The sequence below is a fragment of the Rhinopithecus bieti genome, unplaced genomic scaffold, assembly GCF_001698545.2.
Source record: "Rhinopithecus bieti isolate Rb0 unplaced genomic scaffold, ASM169854v2 scaffold_54450, whole genome shotgun sequence".
Classification (NCBI taxonomy): Eukaryota; Metazoa; Chordata; class Mammalia; order Primates; family Cercopithecidae; genus Rhinopithecus; species Rhinopithecus bieti.
Window position 1 is genome coordinate 715,695 of NW_016821377.1, and position 12,055 is coordinate 727,749.

Sequence of the window (12,055 nt, forward strand, 5' to 3'; positions counted from 1 at the left end):
TCTCCAATTTGATTGGTTAGCTTAGAGCTTGGCTGGCCTACCATTGAACCAGTTGTTGCTATGAGAATGCTAAACTTTGATACCAAGTCTCTGAGCTAGTCATTGCTTGCTACCCTCCCTTATCACTCCCTACCAAAACAACAACAAATGATTAATCTGGTTGGATTAGGCTATTTGGAGCAAAACCTTGAAGTCCTGGGAGAAGCAGAATGGATAATAGACTACTTTATGATGTACCTCTACAATTACAATAGTTTTACACAATTTATTGAATATATACTCATACACATTAAATGTATATGTGTGTGTATGTGTAATGGTTTCTACAATAAAAATGAACATTTCTGATAACCTGTTCCGTTATGGGCTAATCTAAATGTTGGAACAATCTCTCTTTATTGAATAGAAGTTTCTCTTTGTAACCTCCAGTGCTTCTATTTGGTTTAGTTAATTCTGGAGTGGATGCTATAATGCAGCGATTTTATAACTTCTCAGATATTATTTCTAAATGTGGTTAGCCATGTTACATATAGTACTTCTTAAAAATTGTGTGTTCTGCCACCACATAAAAGTAATATATGGATCAAATTCCAGAGCTTACATTTTCTATGAGATTTAAATAGTATTTCCATCTAAAGGTTACAGATTTATAACTATAAATTATCCCAGTATAAATCTCCTTTTAAAATAGCTTTACTTGAGAAAATGAAAACAAATACCAAAATATAAAAATATTTTAAAACTGTTAATCAAAGGAAATAATACATTTAAAACAGAGTTACGAGTCTTCTTTCTTCTTTTCCCTGGCTGTGTTTTTTCTACCTATTCTATTCCTTACTGTTTTGATATGACTTAATTCAGCTTAAAATGTTTCCTGATGAATTAGGATAGGAAAAAAAAATCAGGAGGGATAAAAGATGATAAGATAATATCTTCTTATATTAGGAAAGAGATTTTTACACTAACAATAATACAAGGAGAAGGAATAATTACTAAGAGGTAAAGGTAACAGGCGGTGAAGAGATATTCATTTATACATTTATATCTATTTACAATCAGAAGATAGATTTGAGTAGGAAAATTAAAAGACACAATTTGAAAAATATTTCTAAAGAATAATTTTAGAATGCAAATCTGCACCCAACAGCATTAATTGGTATGCAAAACAACAGGCCTTTTTTTTTTTTTTTTTTTAAATAATGTGAGAAGGCCTTGTGGTGCTTCTAGTATACCTTTAATATCATGGTCCAAGTTCCAAACTTGTTTTTATATTGTGAATTCATCAAGTGGATATGTTATAATGGTAGCCTGATTTTATAATACATGGTATGTTCTTTATAAGGGACTTGATAATAATTTTTATGAGCTACAGTCTGGTCACATAGCATTGTTTATAACAGATATGACTGTATTCTATTTAGAGTTTTACGTGTAAGAGTAGAATGTTTGTCATTATCTGAATCATACTACTGAATAAAAATAAATGATAAGATAAGCTGTGTGAAGATTGTAATTAGTGAAGGAGCTGGCTACAGTTTTAAATAACTAGTAATCTCTTATTTTAATTTATTCCCTTACAAAGTACTGTATTATTTTCATTGATATTCCTATTAAATATGATTACCTGCTCTTTACCTTTTTTAAACTCAAATGTTTGTTTTGGTTCCCTTCCTTTAATTAACTACAGCGTTTATATTTAGAAGTCATTCCACCATCTTTTGTAAATTTTCATGGAAATTATTACTAAGTTTTGATTTGAATTTCATTGAAAATTATGTACAATTTGATTTGAATTTGTAGGTTATGCTTATGTAATGCTAATGTGTTCCGCCTTATCATCTCTTAGAATATTGTTCTGTGAGGCAGAGTTTTTCTTCAATTTTGTTAGCTGCTTTTTGACAATGCCAGGGAGTGTACTTGACTAATTGAGTAATCAACATGTATATTTCTAAATGACTAAAGTCTTGAGCTCTACCTTTAAGGTAAAGGAAATGTATGCAAGGTGGTTAACAAATGCGGGCAAGATGGTAAGCAGAGGAGCAAACGTGTCCCTTGTGGGTGAAATTGGGCCCCGTAATATTCTTAGGATCAACAAAAGAGGTTTAGTTTGGTCTTTCACCACGTCTTACGCTCGCTACTTAGTTTACACATTGTTGTTAGCTATTTGCCATCCATTTTAGTTTGTGACTTTTATGGGAAGTGTGAAATTCATGGATGCTGCTTAAGTCAGATTATTGATGGTCCTTATGTATTGAACGTGGATAATGTAGCTAAATCATATGGAAGAAACTTGTAGACAATTTCATCCCTTTAAACCTTAGACATCGTAAACTGATTATTCAGACTTCAGTCAGTGAAGAAAAGGAGGAAAGATTTGTGTGATGTGGTGCTTTAAGGACTGAGTGAGTGATTCTTTACCCCTGTGATGAAAGGATAGTGATACTACAAAATAGTATCACTAGATGAGGAAGAAAAGATTTGTTAGGAAAGATGTATTTTTGATGTTTGAGTTTGAATTATCAGTTTTTATGAAAAGCATTTTTTATATTATAGACATTTTATCTGAGATTCTATTCTAGGATAGCATTGTCCAATTAAAATGCAATTCAAGCCTCAGGTGCAATTTAATATTTTCTAGTAAAAAATTACAGGTGGTATTAATTTTAATAATGTATATAGCCTAGTGTTTTATTTTGATAATATGCAAAATATTATTTCAACGTCTATTCAATAAGAAAATATGATTTTTAAAAATATTCTGAGCTGGAAAAACCCAGTTTTTTTCATACTTACAACACATCTCACTTTCAATTGCAACATTCCAGCAGCTCAACTGCCACATAGGGCTTCTGGCTACTGTATGAGATGGTTCAGCTTTAAGGTTTGGTTTCAATTTTGGAGAGTCTGTTGTTTAAATACCATTGGTAATAGGTACATGGTGATAGCCATTGAAAATTCTTGAAGCGAGTACTCAGCATAGACGTAGTGTTGTATGAAGCTATGAAAGCATAGTATATCATCCAAAGATAGGGTATTTATGGGAGAAGAGAAGATCAAGGAAATAATATTTTAAGCAGTATTTTTACATATTTTAAACACTGTTACTTTTTATTTCTGTGTCTAAGATCTCTTCTTGTAGGTCAATTTCTATAAAAAATCAAATGAAGACGTTTATAATATTTCATTTCCTCAGCTTTATCTAATAGTAGCATTATTTAACTTGAATTATTTATCTATAATTGTCTTAGATCGGACTTCAAATAACAAGCTATCACTCAAAGAAATAGCTAAAATTTTAGATATCTTAAAAAATTATATTTTAATGGCAAAGAAAATATAAATGTTTATTTCATATTTCTTAGGGATAGCATATGAAAAATTCATGTGTGCTTATGCTAAGTCAGAAATTATACAATTTGATATTCTGGATATTTCAAGCTAGAATTTCTGTTTTCTTTCTTAGTCATCAAGAGTTCATATAACTAGAGCTGTCCTGGAGCAATTTTTGTCTTTTGCAAAATACCTTGATGGTTTATCTCATGGAGCACCTTTGCTGAAGCAGCTTTGTGATCACATTTTATTTAACCCAGCCATCTGGATACATACACCTGCAAAGGTATGAATTTTATACTTAGTTTGTTTTAGTGCAATGTTATACATTATAGTTGCTGGATCTAAAGTATCCAGTGGAAAACATTTAAACATTTTAGCTTATTTTATAGTTAATCGGCGGCAATTGTGTTAGGCAGTATCAGGAGATCAAAATATTTATAAGTAGTAAAATAAATGAAACTATAGGTAAAAAATAATCTTTGTGTAACACTGCATTCTAACATCTTTAGATGTGATACATACTTTTCCAATGAAGAGAATTAGCTATACCAATTTTTGAAAGACGAGGAAAGAGAACAGATAACTAATTGTATTATGACTGTAATCATTTTGCTGGAAAATTGCTTTCATTTTGAAGGCAGAATTTATATCATGACGTGTAAATAATACTAATTTAAAAATAAATATATACATGAAATAAATATTTTCCAGATAACAGAAAATTCTTACTATTTTATATATAAGGATTTAGTCCTAGTTGAAATCAATAATGAGGGATTTTTTGATTTTGAGCTATCTTTTACAGTTTAAAAATATCTCACCAAGTTACTAATTATTGCCTAAGCCCAAATCTGAATTTTGAGAACTCTTCTAAGCAAGATGCCTGACATTCCATCTCTATGCTCACATGGTCAGATTGTGAGAGCGAACTATATATTATGGCCATAGGTGAGGAGAATTTGAAATTGCATGAACTTTTAGGATATATGACAAAAATATATATGTTTTCAGATATGCTTTAGCTGACTGATGTTCTGTTGCTATGAAGAAATTTATACACTGAAAGCTACTGAAATGTATTTTAAGAGCTTTAGTTGACTTTTAAAATATTTTAATCTTTCTACCAGATTAATTTCAATAAATTATTAAATCATTTTAAAATTATTTAATTGCCACAGCTATTAGGCTACCTTTTTTATAATAAGTTTATTAGAATATGTTATGTGCAGATTATATATTTTAAATATAAATAATATTGAAGAAGAAAGATATTTTAACCTCATAATAAATGGTCATCTCTTGACCTTTACTAATTTGCATTTAAATTAAAATGAATGTATATTTATAATATAAGCACTTGAGACGTTTTAAATTCATTTTGATGATTTGTTAATATTCTGTATTAGGTTCAACTTTCCCTATACACATATTTGTCTGCTGAATTTATTGGAACTGCTACCATCTACACCACCATACGCAGAGTAGGAACAGTGTTACAGCTAATGCACACCTTAAAATATTACTACTGGGTTATTAATCCTGCTGACAGTAGTGGCATTACACCTAAAGGATTAGGTATGTATAACACTTCCACTGTATGTACATTTGCCTATGATTATTCTGTATTCTGAGTACTGTTACAGTGAGCAGTGTACATGACTGTGAAATCACTGATATGTTTTCTTACTTATGTAGCAAACTGGCATATTGAGAATTGTTTGTGGTGAAGAAGTTTAGGGCTTTTCAATATTAAATTATTTTGGAATAAAATCAGATAAAAAGCAACAGTAGTCTTTATTTTAGCCTATATGCTTTTTTCATTCAGGAAAGTACATTCATAATATTAAAAACAGATGAATCATATTGGTTGTAACTGGTGTGTTCTAATACATCAGTTGCTTTCGACATTTTCAGATTGCTACTTTTTAAAATTTTTTTTTCCAAATTTATCCTTTGTTTCTGACTATAGTGGAAACTAATTTTAATTCTTCACGTGATTTCTTTTTGTTGAAAATATAACAGGTTTTTCTAATTATACAAAAAATATAGAAAATAAATAATACAGAAGAAAAATACATTTATGACCAAAACCCCAGAATATTACTGTATGTGTTGTCATTTTTTCCAGTGGTTCTCATTGCATACATATATTAGAAAATATTTAAACTTCTAATTATAGATGAATTTTCTCAATTTTCTATCTTGATTTGTTCTTTCAGACTTAATGTGTAAGGTAAGGGGATTGTACCATTTACATTGTTTCTAAAGTTTTGATTCTGTAAATATTAGAGAATTCTCTCATTTATATATGTGTTTACCTCCATCTTTGATTTGTTTAAAATTACTGAGAAAGGGGCTAATGACAAATATTTTAAATTTTTTTCAGGAATGTCATATTATTTTACAGTTTTGCCAGTAGTATGTTAGAGTACTTCCTTTTGCGTGCTCACAATAGCATTGAATATTATAGTTTTGTAATAATCCCGTTGATAAGGAAAAATAGCACTTTCCAATTTTTTTCTTTTTTCTTTTTTTTGAGACGGAGTCTCGCTCTGTCACCCAGGCTGGAGTGCAGGGGCTAAAGTGTGTTTCCTATAAGCAGCATATATTTGGATCGTGTTTCTTTTTTTTTTTTTTTTTTTTGAAACAGAGTCTTGCTCTGTCACCCAGGCTGGAGTGCAGTGGCACCATCTTGGCTCACTGCAAGCTCCACCTCCTGGGTTCACGCCATTCTCCTGCCTCAGCCTCCTGAGTAGCTGGGACTACAGGCGCCCACCACCATGCCCGGCTAATTTTTTAAATATTTTTAGTAGAGACGGGGTTTCACCGTGTTAGCCACGATGGTCTCAATCTCCTGACCTCGTGGTCCGCCCAACTCGGCCTCCCATTTTACTATTTTAATATTTATGTAAGCTTACTTTTCTTATGTCTTTTTATTTTATTAATGGGGCTTTAGAAGTTAATTATACTCAGATCTGTTATTTTGTCCTTTTATGGCTTCTTCCATTGCTTTTAAGTTGGTAATGCCTAAAATTTATTGGATTTTTCTGCCATGCACTCTACATATTAATTTAATAATATATATAGTAATTATAGACATATTCATATACATACATAAGACTGCATCTATATATAACTTTTTTTGGATATCATCCTCATTTTAAAGATTAGGAAACTGAAAGTTGGTACAAACCCACCAGCACCAAAATTTGAATCATATCCATCTGACTCAGAGACCTAGTTCTTAAATGCTACACTATGATAGCATTTGCTCTAAACAGATCTTATATTCACACATAATAATTTTTGCCTTAAAATATTAATTTCTGATTTACAGAAAAGTTACAAAGTTGTAAGCATTGCACAAAGAATTTTTATATGTCCCTCACCGGATTCTCAGTATTTTATATCTTACCACTTTAGCCTTTACTATTCTCTCATGCTCTCTTTTTATGTGTATATAAGCACACCTGCAGATACATACACATATTTTTTTCTGAATCAATTGATAATAAATTGTAGACATGATACCCTCTCACCTCTAAATATTGTGTATTTCCTGAAAGGTAAAGGCACTTTGTTAAATAACCAGAGGATACCCATTAATATCAGTAAGTTAGCATTAATATAATATTATCATCCAATTCACAGATCCCATTCAAATTTCACTAATTACAATAATAATGTCCTTTCCAGGAAAAACATTCTTTTGCCCTAAGTCTGTTGAGGATCATATGTTGTGCTTAGTGGCATTCTTACTTTTAATGTTCTTCAATGTAGAATAGTTTTTTAGTATTTCCTTATCTTTCAGGACCTTGACATTTTTGAAGAACACAGACCAGTTATTTTTTTTGGATAACCTTAAATTTGAATTTTCTATTTGTCCGTGATGATTCAGGTTTTTCATTTTTACAAGAAATTACAGAAGTCATATTGTATCTGTCTCCTTGTATTGCGTCAAGGAGGCACATGATGTTGAGTTGTCCTTTTCCAAGTGATGTTAACTTTAAACATTTGGTTAAGGTATTATCTTCCAGGTTTCTTAATTATAAAATCACTCCCTTCTCTTTGGTAATTAATAAGTATTTGGTGGAGAAATACATTGAAACTATATAAATAACCTGTTCTTCAACCAAGTTTACTTGTTTGAGTTCGTTGATGATTCTTACTAGAAATTATCTTTATTGTGATGACTGACAAATGATGATATTTTCTAAGACATTTAGTTGGCATATCTGCTGTAAGGAAGAACTTGTTTTACTCCTCCACTCTATCTATCTATCTATCTATCTATCTATCTATCTATCTATCAATCATCTTTTATATCAGTATGTATTCAATGTGTTATATTAACAGTTGGCATACTTTCTTTGCAAAGGGCCAGATAGTGTTTTAGGCTCAGGGAGCCATAAGGTCTCTGTTGCACATGGTCAGCTCTGATGTTGTATTGCAGAAATAACCACAGCATGTAAATGAATAGGTGTGGCTTGTTTTAGTGAAACTTACAGAAACAAGTGGCCTGATGGATTTAGTCCTAGGGCTGTGGTTTGTCTCTCTCCTGGGTTGTATCATTATTTTGATGCTCAAGATTTGGCCAGTAGGACCCTTCACATGGATTATGGGAAAAATGCCCATAAGTTTTAATACTTCCTTACTTTCTGAAACAACATGTTTCTGACTTGTCCTACACTTTGCTTATCCCAGCCCTGAAATTAGCCATTTTTCCAAGAAGCCCTGCTTTGCTTGGTGGATATGGTTTTTAGGAACCAAGATCTGGATGTGAGGTGTGCTTCTTGGTTTTTGAATGTCATTGCTTCTACATACTCTTAGTGGACAGATCTAGGAAATGATGTTTCTATCTATGTATATAGGTACATCTCAACTGATTTATCTATATTAAAACCATGAGTTCACAGCAGTACCTTCAATTCCAGTCCAAAGCCACATGGCTCAACCTAGTCTCAAACTTTTTAAATTTGCAGCTTTCTTCTTCAATAGTGAGAAACCTTGCTTCTATTGTCTTTAATATATTTATATATTTTCTTATTCTACTTTGTAAAACCAGTGTTTGATACACACTCCATAACCTTCTCAACTTTAACACTGCTAGTCATCTGTAACCATACCCTCAGATTTAACTCTGTATGGCCCTTGTTGTCTCCTCAGCCCCAGTTGTTTCTTTGGCACTGGCCACCCTCCTGACCTCTACTGTCTCCTTGGCCTGACCCTGGAAGTCTTTCCATACTCACTTGCCTCTTTGGCTCTGTAAGACCCTGGGTATCACAAGAGCCTCTGCTCCCTCCATAGAACCCTTGCCCCTGAGGCCTCACTGGCTCTAGCTGCATCAAAGAGAGGGAAAGGAAGAGAACCAGTACATATATGTTAAATGAAAATGACAGGAAAGTGGAATGAGCATTTATTTTTCTTTGTCATTTAAATTATTATTTTACTTTAACATTTTAATACTTTGAAATTAATTTTTTTTTATATAGTAGAACATAAGGTTCTGACTTGAAGTATGTACTTTTCTAAATGACAGCATTTTTCAATACCATTTTAAACAAATGCTTTCTTTTAAGGACACTCTAAAGATAATTTGCACCACACTAGCTTTCGTAGAACTGTTCATGTGTAGGCACTCACCTTGAGAAGTAGGATATTTTTGCTTTGACTATGACTTAACACTTTTGTCTCTTAAATTATTATTTATATAGTTAACTGTAGAAGCATTGAGATCTATTAAAAATATTATAGGACAGGTAATATGTATTTATGGTAGCAAGTGAAATAATACAAAAGTTTATAAATAAAATGTTACTACTCTCCCAGGTAGCCAATGTTACCAGTCTTGTATATCTTTCTACTGCCTTTTCTCTGCTCATACAAACATGAGCTTACTCATGCACACACATAGGTGTTTCAAAGCTTTATTTTGAATATATCATGAGCACAAAGTGGTATAATTACATATATCAATGTAATATGTAAACATGTTATAATTATAAATATAAAATGAACCTCACTTAAACATCACTAAGCTTAAGAAACAGAACATTCCCAATGAGCCTGAATATTCTCATGCGTGATCACATCTCTTTTCTATTCCCTGTCATAGAAATAACCCCATCCCAAATTTTACATTATTTCTTTTCTTTACTTGGGTGCTTATTATTTTTTACTATGCTTCGCTCTTTTGCTCTTTATGTATGTATTACTAATTTGTTTATCTTCTGTATTTTACATAAATAGTGTTATTTGGGGATTTGTTTTTTCATTCAGTTTTATATTTGTTAGATAAATCGGTTTGTATTTTATTTTGTAGAAATGGATTTATATCAAGCACAAAGCACACAAATATGTATATATTTCTTTGCAGCATGCTGTTTTTATTGTGCAGTATACAATAAAAGTGACTATTGCTAACATTTGAGTGCTTATGATTAAAAGGGGCCTGGTACTAGTCTAATTCCTTTACATATGTTGATCCATTTAATCCTCACAAGACATCCTATGACAAGCAGTATTATTATTATTATCCTAACAATGAAGAAGAAAACAAACCTAAGGCACAGAGATGTTATAAAACTGGTCCAATTTTATTAATTGGTAGCAGAAATAGAAGTAAGAATAAGGAAATTATTACTAAGACAGTATCTGTGTGTTTTTGGATGGAATGGGGATGTGATCAGGAAAAGGAATGTGGCACAGAGCTGAGGTCTGGAGCATGGTGAGGGCTTTGGCACGCAGGGCAGGATGGGGCCACAATCAGTTGTTAGATATTCAGGAATTTTATGAGCTGTTTGTTAAACTATTGGTATCTTGAACTTGAGATCAGATTATTATTAATATGATAGAAATCAGAAATACATAAATGCTCAAAATCAGGACCTCATCCCTCCACTCTGCAGATAATTCCTTTACCAGCATACCAATGGTTGATGGGTTTCCCTGTCAGGCTACTGTCAGTGTTCAATTTATTGACCAAAGATGTGTTTATGCAGGTGTTCATTTTATGATAATTCATTAAGTTGTTCATGTATATTTTCTGTACATTGGCAATATTTTACAATGAAAAGTTTTTTTAAAGTAATACCAAGTGTCATTAGGAGGAGAAGAGTACTTTGTGCATCTTGGTGGCAGTGGGGCAATAAAAGGTGGAGAGCAGTCTGGGAAATAGGGAAGATATTTCTTTTATTATAATAGGTGGGATGGATTTTTTGGATAATAACTTGCTTGCAGATGTAATAATCTTCATGTAAATATTAAGTGAATAAGCAGATGCTATAAATTATACATGAAGGGATTATGCTTTTAAAACTTGTCAAGCAGTAGGTAAATACTGGTTGCTACAAGAAAGGCTTAATGTTAAAGGATTTTTATGAATCCAGCTTTGTTTTTTTAAAGTATTCTTTCTTGTATATTATGCATATTACATATATTATATTTTCATTTTTTAAAATAGATATTTTGAAATTACTTTAAAATTTGTACATTATGATAGAACTGTTATATACATCTTAGTATTTTTTGCTCATTTTCACTTATTGACACAGCATTTATTAAATGTCCTCAATAATATATATTTTTTGTATACAAGTGACATACAAGAAATAGGCTAAAAAGCAGATAATTACAATAAAACAGAGTGTCATTTTTTCTGTGCTTTGTTAAATAATGTGTGGGGTGAAAATGGAGGGAGTCCTTAAATGAAGACAAATTTAATTGAGAATGGAAGACATATTGGAAAACCTATTAATGTAATAAAAACAAAAAACTATTAAAATATTAATATAGATAGTTGGGGATTATACATTTATAAATGGATATTAATATATTACACCTTTTTAAAAAGTTCTTTTTTCCACAAAGTCAGACATTCAGTAAATAATTTGAAGTTACCAAAAATTTGAAAGCTAAATTTTGGATACTCATATATTATTAAAATTGTATAACATTAATATAAATGTAATTTAGATACATATAATTATTCAAGAATGCCATAGTATCCCAACATAATTGCATTTAGCTTATTTAATATCTTGTATGTTTTATTTTTACTTTTTTTTTTCTGTTTTGTTCTAGATGGTCCCCGGCCATCACAAAAAGAAATTATATCACTGAGGGCATTTATGCTACTTTTCTGAAACAGCTCATACTGAAGGTAAAATAATTTTATGTAATTTAGAATTACAGTATATTAGGTAGAAAGGAATTTCTGGCATGTTTTAAAATTATTATTGTTAAATTAGTAATAGCTACCTTTAAGTCATGAATTGCTTTCAAAATTCTGCACATCTTAGTATTAACTTTTATTGAACTTAACTAACTTCTGGTTAAATCCTCTCTGAAATCTTCCCTATTAAGGGATGTGACAGAAATGGACAAGGAACATATGAATAAGAATTGAGCCCTTATTCTTATAATAATTGACCATTATTCTAGAAAATGATCTGTGTGCCAATTTAAGAAGGCTTACATAATGCATTTTATTGTAGTAGGATGTTTTAAATGTTAAGAGGAAACCAAAGTGAAAATAAAATAAATTGTGAGATAGTACCCAAAATTGATACTGTATAGTCTTGAATTTATATTGTTTTAAGGAAAGAGTAAGTGATTAGAAAATAGTCATAAGAATGCTTAGATGGTCAAAATATGCTAACTTTTTATAGTGAATGTCAATCAAATATTAATGACTTAAAATTGATATAATTTTCTAAATATT

General features: G+C 31.0%; 1 protein-coding gene across 1 annotated transcript in view; it reads left to right on the forward strand.

Moving 5' to 3' along the window:
- Positions 1-12,055, forward strand: part of LOC108520819 (neurobeachin-like) — a gene marked incomplete at its 3' end in the record, with an annotated part of 416,387 nt that overhangs the window by 162,830 nt on the left and 241,502 nt on the right. The window contains 4 exon segments of the mRNA XM_017860362.1: positions 3,464-3,616; positions 4,740-4,908; positions 11,416-11,466; positions 11,469-11,494. Of these exon segments, the coding sequence (XP_017715851.1) occupies positions 3,464-3,616; positions 4,740-4,908; positions 11,416-11,466; positions 11,469-11,494 (399 nt within the window).